This window comes from Musca domestica, unplaced genomic scaffold (genome assembly GCF_030504385.1).
Source record: "Musca domestica strain aabys unplaced genomic scaffold, Musca_domestica.polishedcontigs.V.1.1 38, whole genome shotgun sequence".
NCBI classification, from domain to species: domain Eukaryota; kingdom Metazoa; phylum Arthropoda; class Insecta; order Diptera; family Muscidae; genus Musca; species Musca domestica.
The window spans coordinates 1,549,875-1,569,282 of NW_026712324.1; the positions used below are offsets into that span (position 1 = coordinate 1,549,875).

Sequence of the window (19,408 nt, forward strand, 5' to 3'; positions counted from 1 at the left end):
TTTTGGCTTTTCAATTGGCCACCTTGAAAGAAAATATAAAAAGCGCGCGATGATACCGACGATCTCATAAAACTTGAAAGATTTTTATTTATTTATTTATTTAATTCACCACACATGCTTTATTTTGGCTTTTCTATTGGCTACCTTTTATTAAACAACACATAAACAGCGCGCGATGAAACCGACATTTTAATAAAACTTAAAAGATTTACCACTACAACAATTGGCTGCATATTTTTTTCATTATTTTCCGTAGGAATTCACATTTTTACATTTTTTAAAACTTTGTGGATCACTGGACCCAATTTTATTCCTTTACATTCACTGACAACATAAAAAGGCGCGCTCTAACAACATACATACACAACTGACTTTTCATAGAACTAACAATTTGCAACTACAACATTTGGAACTATCTTTATTTCACTTTTTCTCATTCTTTTTTCCCTGGGAATTCATATTTTGTTGATCACTGGAACCCATTCCATTTCTTTTCATTCATTGACAGAAAAAAAAACTCGCATTAACAACACATTCACACAACTGACTTAGCGAACAAGGAAAGCACAAACAAATTCTATGAAAGAAGGAAAAAATCAACTATTAGCAAAAAATTTCTTTAAATTTAACGATTTTCCTTTACATCACTAGACAGGGCACACAGCTTTTACAATTATCTTCCTTCTGTTATTATTTTTTAACACTTTTTCCATTAATTGTTAGAAAATCGCGGGAAAACGTTGACATCAAACCGAAATGTAAATTAAAACTGAATGTCATTGCCAAATCAACTCTGAGAGTTCTCCCCACCCCAGCAGTCCGCTGGCCATTACAATTTAATACCCATCCAAATGTATGCTATATTGTCAATAGGAAAAAATGAAATAACAGTGATTAATAGCATACAACTAGCATCCGAATCGGATGAGTCGTATTGCTATTACACTGTGAAACAAAATCCATGTTAGAATTAAAGAACAAAACAAAATACAATAAAAAGTGCCCATCGCACTTGCATCTGAATCGGATGCCTTTGTATTGTTTTGTAACTTTTTTGTTTATTGTTGCAGCTGGTGTTGTACCGTTCTTCATTTTTGATGCTTCTTTCTTTTTTGAAGCAAAATTTTATTCTGTGAAGTGTTTTTGAAAGTGCAAGTGGTGTTAATATTCAAAATAAATTGATAAAATAAAACAACATAAGTAAATAAAATAACAATATAGCAAGTGTTGTGTTGTGTATTTTAATAAAAAACAGCAGAAATTTAAGATTCACAATCTAACATTAATACAGCGATTGATTGAATGTCGGTGGAATCGGACCTATCCAACCTTCGCTTACAATGTTGATAGATTTCGGACCCATCCAACATTCGCTTACGTTGTCGGTCGATTTCGGACCCATCCAACATTCGCTTACATTGTCGGTAGATTTCGGACTCGTCTGACGGCCTAGGCCATCGCTGTGTAAATGTAAGTAGAAATTGTATACAGGCTTTGGATGGGTCGCACCTACATTGTCATTGGTCTCAGATGGAAGATGTATGTGCTAAAAAATCCGCTGGGACATTAAAGAGCAAATGGGGAGTAAATATGGGAGAGAAGAGAGATTTGTTGGGGAGCTGAGAAAAACAAGGCGCTTAGATCAAAGATAAATGAACTTAATGATTTGTGAATTATTTTTGTATTAATAAAAACAAAAGGACAATCAAAGGCTTTGACAAATTCAAAAAAACAACTTAAATTATATACGCCCGACCATCACTTTTTTACAAAAAACAAAAACAAAACACACGCGTAAAACTACACGAACACAGTCGATATGGCGAACAAGGGAAACGGAAAAGTGGACATTTACCGAATATTTTTTAAACATTCGCGATTTTCTATTACAATAGTTGACCGAAATAACAATTTACGCATTTACCAGTTTTTTAACACTAAATTGAACTGATTTTATATAACTTCTAGTTAAAAAGGGCGGGAAAACATTGACAACTTACCGAAATGTAAATGAAAACTAAAAGTCATTGCCAAATCAACTCTGAGAGTTCTCCCCACATTAAAGAGCAAAGGGGGAGTAAATATGGGATAGAAGAGAGATTTTTTGGGGAGTTAAGAAAAACAAGGTGCTCTGATCAAAGATAAATGAGTTTATTGATTTGTGAATTCTTTTTGTATTAACAAAAGGACAATGAAAGACTTTGACACAATTAATGACTTTTTTACAAAAAAAAAAAAAAAAAACACGCGTAAAAAAACTACACGAAGACAATTAATGTGGCGCACAAGGGAAACGGAAAAAAACAGGTATATTACCGAAAATTTCTTAAACTTTTACGAATTTCCATTTCAATATTTCAACGGAATTAAAGTTTTCACATTTTTAAGCTTTTTAGCACTAAATGGCACAGATATTTTCTATAAATTGTTAAAAAATGCGGGAAAAGGTTGTCAACGATGCCGAAATGCAATAAAAACTGAATGTAATTGTCAAATCAACTGAGAGAGTCCACAAATTTAGTAGTAGAAGAGGAGCAAATATGGGAGCGAAGGGAGTTTTTTTTTGGGTTAATGCAAAAAATAAAGTATTGATCCAAAAACCAAAAAAAAAAAGATATGAAATGTTTTTTTATCAAAAAATTAAAAGACAATCAAATACATTTTGGTAGAGATGAGGAGACGAGGAACATAAAGCACGGAATACAGGTGAAATAAAGGACTATTAAACTTAACTATTTCGAAGACTTAACAAAAGACTTTGAGTTATGGATATTAGAAAAATAACACGATCGCGTTTTTTTTCATACTTTTTATTTATTTTTTGCACTTGTAGCGAAGAGAGATGGGGATAGGAGGAAAATAAAGCACGGAATGGATATCAAATAAAAGTTTACTAAACGGTTAGAAACGAAAATAGAATATTTTTTGAAGACTTAACAATCAAAGATGAAATATTAGAAAAGTATGAATATTAGAAAACTAACTAAATTTTTCTCCACAGGACCACATTTATATATTTTACAATTTTCGTTAATTTTTAATACTTTGTCGACCACTTGTATTCCAATCGACCATAATTTTGTAGTAGCAACAAAAACAACACGCGCACAAGCTTCACTAACACATTTGAGTTGGGGAACAAAGGAAACACAACGCATCTACACGAATACTGGCCAAATTTACATATTACCGACAATTTCCTTTAAACTTAACGATTTTCCGTTTCCGCGAATAGACCGGGTTAAAAAACTTTGCATTTCCTAGCTTTTTACCACTTAATTCTACGCTTTTTATATTAATTTCTAAAAAATGCGGGAAAACGTTGACATCAACCCGAAATGCAATTGAAAACTGAATGTCATTGTCAAAAAAACAAAAATGAGAGTCAATATACTCCGGAGTACCGTGGGAGCGAAGAGAAAACAGTTGGGAGATGAGAAAAACAAAACACAGAATAGAGATCAAAAGAAGGTAAATTATCTGAATGGTGCATTCTATTTCGTTTATGTAAAGGAAAACCAAAATTGAAGGCTTATGAATCAAGGTTCTTAAGGCATGGACAATTAAATAAGAACTATTTTTTTCCTCGCAGGATGGCGCATATATTTTTCACAATTTTTGATTAATATTTTACACTTTGTCGCCCAAATAAACCACACAAACTCTATAACTTTGTATTGGCACCAAATACAACACACGCATAAGCTTAACTCACACAATTGACTTGGCGAACAAAGGAAACGCGACGAATCTTCATAAATACCGACAAAATTGACAAATTACCGACAATTTATTTAAAATTTAACGATTTTCCGTTGTAATAATTGTAATAATTGATTCTTGACTTTTAACACTAAATTTCACAGTTTATACATTAATTGTTAAAAAATGCGGGAAAACGTTGTCATCAAACCGAAATGTTAACAAAAACTGAATGCCATTGTCAAAACAAATCAAGAGAGTCCTTATACTCTGGAGAACCGTTGGAGCGAAGAGAGATCTGTTGAAGAGTAGGAGAAAATTGAGCTGTGATTAGGAGATGATTTATTCATAAAACAAAGGTGAATAAAAAAATAAAAAAAAATTGAAGTTGATTAGAATTGTGTAAGCCAACGACTTTTTTTGGGGGTAATGTGAATACTCTCAGGGAGATTCCTAGTTATTTTAATTGACACTTATTGACCAGAGAGCATCTACTTCATGTATTTTTGACAATGGCATTTAGTCTTAATTACTTTTCGTAGTGTAAATATGTTTTCCGGAGTTTTTAATAAAATTAATGTAAAATGTGTGAAAAATATTATGTAAAAATAAAAAAAAACAATGTGGAAAGGCGCTATTTAAGTGAATCTTTTAATCTAAAAGCAAAATATAGTTATTTAAATGCCTATAAAAATGGTCTTTACTATTATTTCTTTGGCGTTCTAAGTGGCTTTTGTGTGACTGTAGATGTGAGTAGATGCGTGCAATTTTAATAAAAAATGCCAATGAATTGATAAATGTTTTAAGGATCTAGATTAATGATTCACAAGTAATAAAACAAAATATGTGACTCAAGCCATTTGTTGTGTGAGTGTTGATGTGGATTTGGAAATATTATGAAAGGTAAGATTTTTTGTATACACTTAGAGACATTTACCATATACTTATTTACTTTAAATATTCACGGATAAACAATTCCATTTTTAATTTCGTACGTTTTCGAGTTTACTATGAACCAAAGTGTAATATAAGCCCAATTATGATCATTAGGAACATACGACAGAATTTAACCCAGAAGCTATTTCTTCAAAGTTGGTGAAAACCGTTTCAAATACAGCTATGGCTCCCATGAAAAGGGTGATTTCCTAAGAGATATAGGATTTTTTTTCAAAAAGAAAACACATAAATTTGAGATGAATTCATTCCAATCCACATCAACACTCACACAACAAATGGCCTGTAAAGTAATAAGACCATAGACAAATTAAGGTATAGACTAAAAAGTTGTCTCATCTGTTATCTTCGAAAAAAGTGCTTCAATAGATGTCGTTCATGCTGTAAGAGAGGTTCAGCAGACTCACTCAATTCTCTCACTATACAAAATATTGAATATTTTTATGATACTTTAATATTTATCAATTAAAAACGAAACAGTGACTTTGTTTACATTGACATTACCCAACTATGTCGTGAAATATAAAAATATAGAACTTAAATAGCAGAAAAATGAATAAATTGTTTTCGAAGTCGAGTGACTTCACTAGCCCTGAGTGACTTAACTGGCCCAAGATCAACCATAGTGACATCTGCCGGAAGGGGTAAATTTTAAAACTTTTTAGTCTATACCTTAATTTGTCTATGATAAGACTAAATGTCATGTCAGAAATGCATGAATTATAAGTTCTCTTCCTCTATACATGACAAGTAATTGAAAAGAACAGTAAGGAGAGTCTTAATGGCTAAGTACATAAGAGGCTTGAAGTCATGGTTAGGCATATTTTGTAACATTTCACAAAGGGATTACAGAGCCGCACTAAAATCCAGCCGTCGTTTTCCATTATAATTTGACATTAATATGCCTAGCCATGACTTCAGGCTTCTTATGTACTTAGCCCTTTACAGTCGGGCGGGGCCGACTTTATGATTCCCTACACCACTTCGCTAATTTAGTAGAGCTCCACATAACAATTAAACGTTTATATGGGAGAATTTAATCATGTACGCTGTGATTATAATTATAATTTAAAGTTCAAAAAACTAAATATGCCGAAGCATTTGTATCTTTTAAATTCGGACTTGTATTGCCCATTTGATATATATGGGAGCTATATCCAAATCTGTACCGATCTTGATAAAATTTGGGAAAGATATTTCTGAGCTGTATTTGATATATTTCCCTGAATATCGTTGTTGCGGAGTGCATATTACGGCTGTGGGTAACAAATATAACAAATCGGATGAACAATATATATGGGAGCTATAGCTATATCTGAACCGATCTTCACCAAATTTGGCATACTAGCTTCTAGACTCAATTCGGTTGTATGTGCCAAATTCCATCCCATTTGGGCAAATATTAGACGTTTGGTGCACAATAAAAGCTAAATCGGACGAAGTTATATATGGGAGCTATATCCAAATCTGAACTGATCTCGATAAAATTTAGCAAAGGTATTTCTGAGCTGCATTTGATATATTTCCCCAAATATTGTTGTTACAGAGTGCATATTACGGCTGCGGAGGACAAAAATAACAAATCGGATGAACAATATATATGGCAGCTATAGCTATATCTGTCTAATCTGGTTGTATGTGCAAAATTCCATACTATTCGGGCTGGTATTACACGTTTGGTGCACAATAAAAGGTAAATCGGACGAAGATATATATGGGAGCTATATCTAAAATTTTTACCGATAATCTCCAATTTCAATAGGGTCGTCCTTGGGCCAAACAAATGTTGTTTGGAAAATTTCATCTCAATCGGATAATAAATGCGACCTGCATTTTGTTCACAAGAATACATGGACAGACGGACGGACAGACGGACTGACATGGATAAATCAACACAGAAAGAGATTCTATGGATATCCTCAAAAGTAACTATGGGTCTATCTCGCTTCCTTCTCCATGTTCCAAACAAATGAACAAATACATAATACCCTTGCCACTATGTGGTGTAGAGTATAAAAAACTCTCAGAGAGTAAAGATGTTGGCTTACTCAATTCTAATCTCCATCAACTTTTTTTATTCACCTTTGTTTTATGAATAAATCATCTCCTAATCACAGCTCTATTTTCTCCTACTCTCCAACAAATCTCTCTTCGCTCCAACGGTTCTCCGGAGTATCAGGACTCTCTTGATTGATTTTGGCAATGACATTCAGTTTTTTATTACATTTGTTTGATGGCAACGTTTTCCCCACACTTTTTAACAATTAATATAAAAATCGTAAAATTTGATGTTAAATTGCAAAATTTTACGAAAAATGTTATCACGGTCAATCATTATAACGGAAAATTGTTATATTTTAAATAAATTGTCGGTAATTTGTCAATTTTGTCGGTATTTATGAAGATTCCTTGCGTTTCCTTTGTTCGTCAAGTCAATTGTGTGTGAATGAAGTTTATGCGTGTGCTGTTGTATTTGTTGCCAATACAAAGTTATAGAGTGTGTGTGGCTTATTTGGACGACAAAGTGTAAAATATTAAACAAAAATTTTGAAAAATATAAGCGCCATCCTGCGAGGTAAAAATTAGTTCCTATTTTATTGTCCATGCCTTAAGAGGCTTGATTCATAAGCCTTCAATTTTGTCTTTCATTTATATAAACGGAATAGAATGCTCCATCCAGTTAATTTACCTTTGTTTGATCTCTATTCCGTGTTTTTTTTTCTCATCTCCCCATAATGTTCTCTCTTCGCTCCCACGTATTTTGACTCTCATAGTTTTTGACAATGACATTCAGTTTTCAATTGCATTTCGGTTTGATGTCCCGCATTTTTTTAGAAATTAATGTAAAAAGCTTAGAATTAAGTTGCAAAATGCTACGAAAATGCAAAGGTTTTTAACCCAGTCTATTCGCGAAAACGGAAAATCGTTAAGTTTAAAGGAAATTTTCGGTAATATGTAAATTTGACCAGTATTCGTGTAGATGCATTGTGTTTCCTTTGTTCGTCAAGTCAATTGTGTGAGTGAAGCTTATGTATTCGTTGTATTTGCTGCTAATACGGAATTATGATCGACTGGAAAAGAATAGAATGTGGTTCAAGTGGTGAAGAAAGTCTCAAAATTAAACAAAAATAAAATTGCGGTCCTGCTAGAAAAGTTGAGTTCTTTTTTCAGTGTTCATACCTGTAAGACTTTGATTATTTGGTTTTTTAAAAAAAAACTGCACCCGTTTAATAAAAAATAAAACTGCAACAAAGTCAAACGCAATTATTTTTATTTTTTTTTTTAAATTTTATTAAATGAAAGCAAAAAAATGTCGAAAAAAGCATCAAATTTTAGAATAAGTTTAGATTTGTTCGAATTAATGACCTTTGGCATGAATTATGGCCTTCAAACGGCCAATGAAACCGTCACACGCTGCCCGAATGTAGCTCTGCGGTATTTTGTCCCATTTCCGGCGAAGCGCTTTCATGAGGCGATCGACACTTTGGTATTTTTTAGTACCAACCTTACTTTCCAAAATACTTCAGACACAATAGTCCAAGGGATTGGTATCCGTAGATTTTGGTGGCCATTGTGCGCTGGGGAAGCGGGGAACCTCATTTTTTAACCATTCTTGGGTGGCGCGTGCTGAGTGCGATGGTGCTGAGTCCTGTCGGAATGTCCAAAGTCTGCGGCAAGGCTTTAATACACCCTCCAGAATATTTTCGCGATAATATTCGGCATTTATTCTGATGCCATGGTCGATTAATACGAGCGGAGAGCGACCATCGGCTGTTATGGCGGTCCACACCATCACCATGACAGACGCTTGAGTTCTAGTGGCAAACCGAAGGTGCACATTTTCAGCTGACCTCTTTGGCAAGTGAACTCGACCATTTTGCTTGTTTACAAACTGCTGGAGAACAAAAGTTTTCTCATCGGAGAAAACCAAATTCGGCACTTTCGGCCAAGCGAAGCAACTCTTTAGCTCTTTTGAGTCTATTTTCTTTCTGTTGCGGTGTAAGTTTTTGCACTTTTTGGAATTTCAATGGCTTTACCCCGAGCTCATTTTTTAATATTTGCCGAATGGAATATTGCGATATGTTCAGCTCACGAGTTATTTTTCGGCCACTGCTACGTGGGTTTCGATCAAGTCGCTTATTTACTTTTCGAATCATTCCTGCTGTTTTCTTCCGTCTACTTCCTTGACGTCGCAACCGGCTACGCTATCAGTATCACGGTATGAGCGATGGTACGAGACACAAAAAATTTATTCACATTTAAAAGCTGGAGTGCTCTAACGATAGCCAGTTGTGGTTTTCCAGCCAAATATAAAGAAATCACACTATCACGCTTGAATTCCATCACGAATAACTTCTTTACTGGAAAATTCTCACCAAAATGCTTTTGTTTACAAGCGTACAAACATAATGTGCTGTCACTGGAATAATTTTACCAGCTGTCGGACGAGTGGCTTAGAAATGACAGCAGTTTGAAGTTGGTTGCAGTTTTTTCATCTCACCGTGTAGACTTTTTAAGGCACCCGAGGGTTGTCCAAGCTGTGATGAAAAGCCTTCTCAATGTCTCCTATGTATGATCTGCAATTAAAATTTCCTATATAAATTTTTTATATATTTTTTTATACAAACAAAATAAGCCATTCTCGGAAAATATTCGCTGCTGTTTGTCGGCAATACAATTTTTATTTAACCATGTAAATACCTACTGAGTGCAAAAACTTCTCGTATGCTTTGAACAATTAACATTTATTAAATTGGTCTGGTGTAAACCTATCATAAATTAATCAATTAAGACGGTGTGAAACGGAAATAAAATTCTAACGGAAATACAATAAAACCAAGCAAAATTATTAATATGGCATCTCCACACTTCTCTTTATCTCAGTGAAGGACTCTCATTTTATTGAACGCAATTATTTTCTTTCTGTCTCTCTCTTTGCAAAACTGGCTCTCTGTTTACATTTGTCCTGCATTTCCTTGTTATTGTTGCATTGACACGCCGTTTGCAAGTGTTACGGTGTTACACCTGCATGCTTTTTTCTCCCTCTCTCTCTCTCACACACATATACGCTCTTTTTAATGACACAGCTCTTAAAATTGCAATGGTGCAATATGTCGGGAAGCTTTTTTAAGTTAGCTTTCATTTAAATGTGTGTTGGTGTGTCATATTAAAGGGGATGAAGTGGTTTTTGTTGTTGTTCTTGTTGTTTTATTAAATATGTAAAATTGTTGCTGTTGCAAGCCAGCCTGATATTTAGTACAAGTGTTCCAATAAAACAGAAAATAGGAGACAACAAGGAAGAAGCAGAGATATACTGCCTTGCCTGTTATAATGTGGGTTATGAGATGAGAAGAAACAATGCAAAACATGCAAAAAAAAAAGAAGAAGAAGAAGGAAGGAGAGTAACACAAATTGAAATAAATGTCAAAATGAATTTTTAATGCAGTTTCCATTGACGTGAGTGTGTGTGTGGACATTAAACGCGACAACGAGTGCAAAGTGGACAAATGTGTTTTTGGTGGTCGCAAAAGGATTTTTTTGCAACGGAAAATAAAAATTAAAAAATATAGTGATTTCTTTAAAAAGAATAGAAGAAATATAATTATTAATTAAATAAAAAATAAACAAAGCAAACTAAAAAGTGAGCATAAAAATTAAACTTCAAATGAAATAATGAAAAAAAGTTTCGAAGAAGTTCTCTGGAAATTAAAAAAGTGGTGCAAATGAAAACGAAACTATTCTCAGATGTTGTGCTGTATTATTCTTAAATTACCAATATCCTGTGAAAGTTTATATAAAATCCAGTCTTAAATCCGGCATTTTAAATTATTGAAATATCAATAATTTCCGTAGAAAATAATAGGAACAAGAAACGAGCAAAAGTGTTGGAAAAATCCTAGTTCGGCTCATTTTCATTTGAAGAACCTGACAAAAAAAGCTGTATTTCCTTGTGCGGCTGATGTCGCGTGCATGTGTGTGTGTTTGTGTCGCCCAACTCACCTCCCATTATCCTCTTGGCCAGCCTGGCTGCCTGCATTAAAAAATAACGGTAAATAAATTGAAACCCGGCACAGCCATATGCCAGCAAACAAAAAATAAACAGTGACAAACTAAAGAAAAAGAGCAACGCCAGCGTGAGAGAAACTTGACAACAACAGCAGCAACAAACATTTGACAACAAATAAAACAGCAACACTCGTTTGCTGCTGCAGTATCATGCCGACCAAAGAATGGGCTTTCCGACCGGTCAAAACACACAACGAACAATAATAATAACAACAACAGAAAAACTGCCACAAGAGTAGAGTAGGCCAAGCCAAAGGAAAAAAAGAAACAAAACGAAAAAACAACAACAACAAAACCATATGAAGTTTTATAACGGTGCACAACAGGATGATGTTGACAGGAAAGTTAAAAAACCAATAACAATGTGTGCATGAGAGAGTGAGAAGTGCAAGGAAGAGAACCGACAACCGAGAGAACATAACAAAAACAAAAGAGTGTGAGGCAGAGAGTGAGTGAGAAGTAGGGAAATCCCAATGGGAAAATAAAATAAAACAAAGTGGTGCATTTGACAGGCCAAAGCAAACGAAAGGAAGAACCGAAAGCTTTCTTCGCCACCACATTAAAGTGCAATAGCGGATTTGTTTTTTCCAGTAAAAAAATTTATATGATAAATGCGGTCATATTAAAGTTTTTCGGGCACGCATACAGTGACAGTGAGATACAAAGTGGAAATAAGAAGGATATTTCTTTTTAAACCGGTTGGAAATTTAATGAATCTAAAATAAATTTTGAAAATAAGAGTAAAAAAAATACAAATTTAAATATTGTCATTATTTAAGAAAATTGAAAAATTATACATTATCTCCTCGCATTGCATTAACAAAAGAAAACGTGCAAATACCTACCAACTTCGTGCCGTGTCCCCATTTAGGCATTCGTCAAACGCATTAACAGATTTATCTACCGCTGCTGCTGCTATTCAGCGTCTGGTTTTCATTTAATTGAAAATTATCGTAGCATCGACATCAGCTTAAATGCATATTAATCATCGAATGGTCTCAAGACCCGCCCCACTGAGGGTTGGCATCAATCCATGGAGTATCCGGGAACTCCGTTAATTGATGAAATTTCTGAAAATAATTTTTTAATCGGGTAAGTTGAGAATTTTTCATCAATATACCCACATACATAAATTTTATATCAATTGTATTGCAAATATTGGGACCTCTATTAACCAGTTAAAGTGATGCTAGCCGGTTTGATATGATCTGCATTTCTAGATAATCATATGTCGTTGTTATACCCTCCACCTTGGAAAGGAGGGTATATTAACTTTGTCATTCCGTTTGTAACATCCTTAAATATTCGTCTTAGACCCCATAAAGTATATATATTCATAATCAGCATAAAATTCTAAGTCGATTGAACGATGTCCGTCTGTCTGTCTGTCCGTCCGTCTGTTGAAATCACGATACAGCCCACATTATTTGACGTAGAGTGCCAAAATTTAGCAGAGCATTTTGCATTGTGTCTAGGATGGTTGGTATTGAAAATGAGATATATCGGTGCACGTTCTGGTATAGTCCCCATATAAAGGTACCTCCTGATATTCGGTATTTTATTTTTCACGGATTTGTCTAAAAATTAGTATTTGTGGGTCGTAATTCCAGCTCCGGTGGCGAAACATTGCATGTATGGATCCATGATTTGGTATAGCTCCCATATAATGGTACCTCCCTATATTCGGTAATTTGATTATATTTGCCGCATTTTTTCACGGATTTGTCTGAAAATTGGTATTTGTTGGTCATAATAGGATCCAGCTCCGGTGGCGAAACATTGCATGTATGGGTTCATGATTTGGTATAGCCCCCATATAACGGTACCTCCCGATATTCGGTATTTTACTTTTTTTGCCACATTTTTTCACGGATTTGTCTAAAAATTGGTATTTGTGGGTCATAATGGTTTCCAGCTCCGGTGGCGAAACATTGCATGTATGGGTCCATGATTTGGTATAGCCCCCATATAACGGTACCTCCCGATATTCGGTAATTTGATGATTTTTGCCACATTTTTTCACGGATTTGTCTGGAAATTGGTATTTGTTGGTCATAATGGGTTCCAGCTCCGGTGGCGAAACATTGCAAGTATGGGTCCATGATTTGGTATAGCCCCCATATAACGGTACCTCCCGATATTCGGTATTTTGATGGTTTTTGCCACATTTTTTCACGAACTTGTCTAAAAATTGGTATTTGTGGGTCATAATGGGTCCTAGTTCGTGTGGAGAAACATTGTAATTATAGGTCCACGTTTTGGCGTAGCCCCCATATAACGGTACCTCCCGATATTCGGCATTTTAATGGTTTTTGCCACATTTCTTCTAATGTTTCTTTTACCCTAAGGTAGAGGGTATTAAAAGTTTGGCCCGGCCAAACTTAATGTTTTTTTTACTTGTTTTAGAGTAAAATTGAAAATATTTAAAATGCCTCCTACCATCATGGCTATCAAGGGAAAAACTCCGGGGTGAGTTCTTTGGACTGCCAGAAAACATCAAATCCCGGGCCTGAGTTAGTAAAGTACATGCTAGTCAAAGGACAATCAAATACCACAACAACGGAATCAATTATAAGTCTTAGGAATCTCTTATATATCTCTTATCTCTCATAAAATGTACTTTCTCGGACATTGAAGGGCAAATCGCAGCAATGCGGAGAAAGATTTAATTTTTTCAAATTTAAGGATAATATTCCTTGATATACTTGGTTGAGATTCTTTTGGTTTCGGGGCGAGGAAGTGACGAATCTCAGGTCTCAGTTTTACTACGTTTCGGGGAGTACAGCAAAAGGATCATTACGTCGATGAGGAAGTCAGTGCATTCCGGATATGATGAAATTTAGAACCGGATTCTTTGTAGTACAAGCCAGGATGGCGACCAACTCCGTGCCATGGTTTTGTTGATTCGTATCGGTGATATGATGCTGATATATCCACTCATGATCTTCTCTTCCGATCATAATCCAAAGGCTGTGAACATTTTAGTCCATTTCGGAGTTGCTGGAATTAAGATAGCCAAAACGTTAAAAACTCTGACAAATCCCTTGAATCCTCTACAAAAAACTTCCCAGGACATTTAAGGGCTACGAACATCATTTTTTCTACCTTTTTCCATTTAAAAACAACTTGGATAATATTCATTTGGTCAAAACCGGGTTTGCAATAGCACCCGCCCCGAGCTGTTCTGTTAGCAACGGATGTAGGAAGCAGACTTCCGAAGAATCGCTCGAATTAGAACAAAGAGTGAAACACACTCGAATTCATTAAACGGAGATACTAAAACTGGAATCATGGCAAATAAATTTTTTTCGTCGAACCCTAAACATTTCCCCTAATATGGCCATCAAAGTATTACCCACGACATAGCAGAATGAAAGGTTTGTATTTCTTTGACCTTTTTTTATCTGAGAGACATTGCATGGTATGATTGCTCTGGATCAGCTATGAGCAGCCTCGAATGAAAAAAGTATGAACGAAGACATACATTCTTTTTCAATTTTTATTTGCCATTGATTTGGCAGGCCAAGATAGACTCTTATAACTACTACTTCGGTGAAACGCAAGGATGCGCTGAGTGAACCCATTTGTAGATTGAGGAGTACAGTGAATTTCAGTGAGACTTAAGCTCTCTCGCAGCATGAACGACATCTATTGAAGTACTTTTTTTCAAAGAAAACAGATGAGACAACTTTTTAGTATATACCTTCATTTGGATATGCCCTCAGCCTCATGGTAGAGAGGGTATATATCATTTGATTCAGCTAAAATGCGCCTCATCGAAATAACGATTATTGGACCACATTCGTTTCAGGGCATTTGGAGTCGACCTAGCGATATACGTCCGTCTGTCTGTTTGTCTGGCTGGCTGGTGTGCACGATAACTCTCGAAGGGAGTATCCGATTTGGTCCAAACTTGGCGCATCGTAATATTATAATCAAACTTAGATCGAGTTCGGTGATGGGGAATATCGGTCCACTTCTTCTGGTACCTCCCCCACAAAAGGTCGAAATTTTCAAAAAAAAAAAAAAAAGAGAAAGGATTATCCAATTTTGCCCCTACTTTGCAAATCCTAATATTTCCATCAGTGCTACATCAGGTGCTTAAATGGACAATATTGCTCCACTCCCTAAAGAAACCCACTCCGAAGCGTCAAAATTTTTGAATAATTTTGATTGTCTTCAAATTACATACATAACGATATTTTTATTGGTGTGAAGATAGTAGAGATCGGTCCACTATTTCTGGTACTTCTCCCACAAAGTGTCAACATTTTCAATATCCGAAAAACTCACAAAACGCAAAATTAACATCCAATTCTATTCAGATTTGGCACATCTCATTATTTCTAGCAGCACAAGATCTGTTATAAAAATTGTAGAGATCGAACAATTTCTTCTGGTCCTTCATATAGGGTTTAATATTTTGAAAAACGCAATGCTCAAAGAAAGCGAAATAAGCATCCAACTCACTTCAAACGTCACACATCCAAACATTTTTGCTAACACAAGATCTGTTGTGAAAATGATGTATATCTGTCAACCCCTTCTGGTACCTCATCCATCTGTTATAACTTGCAAAACAAGGCATCGATCTCTCCTCCAGAGACCTGAGATGAATATAGAATTTATGATTTCTCATAAAATTGGTGTAGAGTTCCCATTAAGTAAAAAGCGTCCTTGAGTAGAACTGGAAGTTTGGTGTAGTCCCAACATAACAATACCACAAGATATTCGGTATTTTGATAATTTGTGTCACGCTTTTATTCGTAAATGCTTCAAATTTGGAATTCGAAGTTCTTAATAGATACTACATCCTATGACAGAAAATATCTTATGTAGGTTCCCGTCTTCGTATAGACCCCACATAACGGATCCTCCCTATATTCGGTACTTTTGATGAATATATGAATAAAAAAGTCCATTATATACGCTCTAGAACCAGATGGTCAATTTAGGACGAAACGGAGGCCAGATAGACTAGTATGGACGAGCTCGCAGCCCAAGAGTTTTGTACACCCGAGACCGAGGCCTGAGAGTCCATTATATTTGCTCTAGAGCCAGAGGGTCAGTTATAGACGAGCCAGAGATCAGGGAGTGTAAAATAGACGAGTTGGAGTCCAGATAGTCCAGAGCTGGGTACCAAAGAGTCTATCATAGATGAGCTGCAGGACAGGCAAACTATTATAGGGGAGTTGGAGACTCACTTAAAGGCCATATAGGGTCCAGACGAGTCGGGGGCCACAGAATCTCTCATAGACGAGCCGAAGGCCAATGAGACTCTTATAGATCTGTGGAGGCCAGTAAGTCTATTAAAGACTGAGCTGGAGTTCAGATAAGCTATCATAGGCCTAAAAATGTATTATAAATCAGCTGGAACCAGAGAGCCTTACAATTATGAGAGTATATTATGATGAGTATAAAAGTCTTCAGAGCGGCATTGGAAGGTATTCTAACCATAGAAGAACTTTAAAAGGTCCTCCAGCCATAGAAGAGTTTCAGCGGGCCTTCCTGCCATTGAAAAAGGGTTTCCAGCCATTTCAAAAATTCTTTTAAAGCTGGACCCATTTTGTTATGCCTCAATATCTTGCGTCTTAATTACAAATGAGTTTTCGAAGATTACCAGACCCTTTGTGGGTGAGGTACCAGGAGGGGTTCGCAGATATATATCATCTTCACAAGAGATCTTGTGTTACCAAAAATGTTTGTATGTGTGAAATTTGAAGAGGGTGGGATGCTTATTACCAGTACCAGAAGAAATGGCCCGATTTCTAACATCTTTATAACATATCTTGTGTTGATGGAAATATTGAGATGTACCAAGTCTGAATAGAATCGGATGTCCATTTCGCGTTTTATGATAGCCATTGATATTCAAAATGTTGAACCTTTGTGAGGGAGATACCAGAAGAAGTGGATCGATATATCCAATCTTCTCAGCTGACCTTGTCTTAGTAGACATGTGTGAAATATTAAGAGAACCGGCTTCTTATTTCGGATTTTATAATCGTTTTGGTTTTTCAAAACGTTGACCCTTTGTGGGGGAGGTACAATAAGGAATGGTCCGATCCCTACCATCCTTATAATAGATCTTGTGTTGATGGAAATATCGGGATATAAGAAGTTTGAATGGAGTCGGATGTTAATTTCGCGTTTTATGAGCTTCATGGGTATTCAAAATGTTGATCATTTGTAGTGCAGGCACCAGAAGAAGTGGACGGATATATTCCATCGTAGCACCAGACCTTGGTCTAATAAAAATATTGTGATGTGTGTAATTTGAAGACAATATAATATTTTATAAGTGTTATAATTATTAAAAATTCTGACCCTTTGTTGGGGTGGTGCTTGGTGAAGTGGACCGATATTGTCAATTTTCTCACCTAATCCAGCACTGATGCAAATGTTATGATTTGCAAAGTTGAAGCAAAATCGGATTACCGTTTCTCTTTCTTTGCAGAAAATATATTTCTGGAAAATTTCCACCTTTTGTGGGGGAGATGCCCGAAGGAGTGGACCGATATTGCCTATCTCCGAACTCTATCTAAGTTTGATAATAATATTACAATGTACCAAGTATGGATCCTATCGGATTCTTCCTTCGAGAGTTATTGTGCGCACCATCCAGCTGGGCAGACAGACGGACAGACGGAAGGACATCGAAAGAAGATCGACTCCAAATTTTCTGAAAAGGATTTGGTCCAAAGAGACCTAAGGTCTAAAACCGTTACTTCGATGAGGCGATGAGGCCGTATCAAACTATATATACCCTCTCTAGCCATATAGCTGAGGGAAAGGGCTGAGTGAAAGGTGAAGGTGAACATGGTCTGTTAAAGGTAACAAACGAGGGATTATTTGAAGGATGGGAATGAAATGGAACCTTGATCAGATGTGAATTTTAAATCCGACCAGAAGAGAAGAGAGTCTTTCAAAATGATCAGAAGTGAGTTCTTACAGGCAGCCAAAAGGGAATATATAGAGGCGAATTGAATAGAATATTTAAAGGTTACTTGAAGACTTTTTAAGATATTATCTAATTATTAAAGCCTTCCAGAGAAGAGCCTTTGAAGACAACCAAAAGGAGCCTTTAAAAGTTACCTAAATGAGGTTTTTAAAATTGTCCACCTGTGAGGTTACCAAATGTGAGGCAAAAAATCCAGCCAGGTATGAGTATTTAAAGGTGAGGGCAGGGAGACAAAAGGTGGTCTCTTGCAAGAGCCACACAGGTCGTGACTTATAAACGTTGAGCGGGAGAACTTTGTGAAGACGTGTGTTAATTATTGAATAAGGCATTCCTCCTCCATTCTGAAAGACTCGTAGTCTCATTTTATGCATCTGGTCTTGGGAAAATAACATGTACCTACCCGGAACCCAAGCGGAACGTAGCACTCTTAAAATGCGAAAAATAAGAGAGTTTTCAAGGACATCCAGAAACAGATTGTCGATTTTATGGCGACCAGAGCAGGGGTTCCAAGGCGATTAGAAAGGCGACCTTAATTTGGTTTCATTTGCATTCTCCAAAATATTAAAGGCTTGATATTTCGGTTTAATATTCCTTAATTCTATTAAAAACCAATAGATCTCTTCTTTTGTTATCTTCTATCTTCTATATCTATAAAAGAGGAAAATGTTTGTATGTTTGTTTGTTTGTTTGTTTGTTTGTTTATTTGTAATTTATGGACTCGAAAACCGCTGAATAGATTTTCCTGAAAATTTCCATATATACTGCAACATCGCCTGAAAGTAACATAGGCTACATACATTTTTGAATTTCCACTTGGAACTGGAGATATAGCATCAGAATCGGAGGTACCTCCCAAAAATTTAGATTTTATATGCACATATCTATTGATTGGTTGAAGATACAGTCTCCAAATTTGGAATACGTAACGGAATTTGGAACAAAAATAAGTTTGCCAAAATTTATTGTAATCGGTTCAGATTTGGATATAGCTCCCATATATATTTTCGACCGATTTCGTTCATTTGATGCCTCAAACACAATATGAATGTTCGATTCCAATGAAATTTGGAATGTGTGACGGGATTTAATCCGAAAATAAATTTGTCAAATTATATTGAAATCGGTTCAGATTTGGATATAGCTCCCATATATATTTTCGGCCGATTTGAAGCATTTGATGCACCAAACACGCTATGTATCCCCAATTTCAATGAAATTTGAAACGTGTGATAGATTTTATCTAAAAAATTGATTTCCCAAATTATATTGAAATCGGTTCAGATTTGGATACAGCTCCCATATACATTTTCGGCCGATTTCATGTATTTGGTGGACCAAACACGACATGTATTTCCAATTGTCATGAAATTTAAAATAAGTAACGGAATTGGGAGCCAAAATGAATTTGTCAAATTAAATTGAAATCGGTTCAGATTTGGATATAGCTCCCATATATATTTTCGACGGATTTCATGTATTTGATGCACCAAACACGCTATGTATCTCTAATTTCAATGAAATTTGGAATGTGTAGCGGAAATTAAAACAAATATACATTTGTCAAATTATATTAAAATCGGTTCAGATTTGGATATAGCTCTCATATATATTTTCGACCGATTTCATGTATTTTATGCACCATACACGATATGTATGTTCGATTCCAAAGAAATTTGGAATATGTAACGGGATTTTGATTATGAGTGGCTAAATTTGGTACAAAAA

The 19,408-nt window shown here is 35.6% G+C and overlaps 1 protein-coding gene across 1 annotated transcript in view; it reads left to right on the forward strand.

Moving 5' to 3' along the window:
- Nucleotides 1-11,506: 11,506 nt before the first annotated feature.
- LOC101896514 (ecdysone-induced protein 78C) overlaps nucleotides 11,507-19,408 on the forward strand; it is a 204,146-nt gene continuing 196,244 nt past the window's right edge. The window contains exon 1 of the mRNA XM_059126342.1: nucleotides 11,507-11,814. Coding sequence (XP_058982325.1) covers nucleotides 11,756-11,814 — 59 coding nt within the window. The 5' untranslated portion in view covers nucleotides 11,507-11,755. The remainder of the gene's footprint in view (nucleotides 11,815-19,408) is intronic.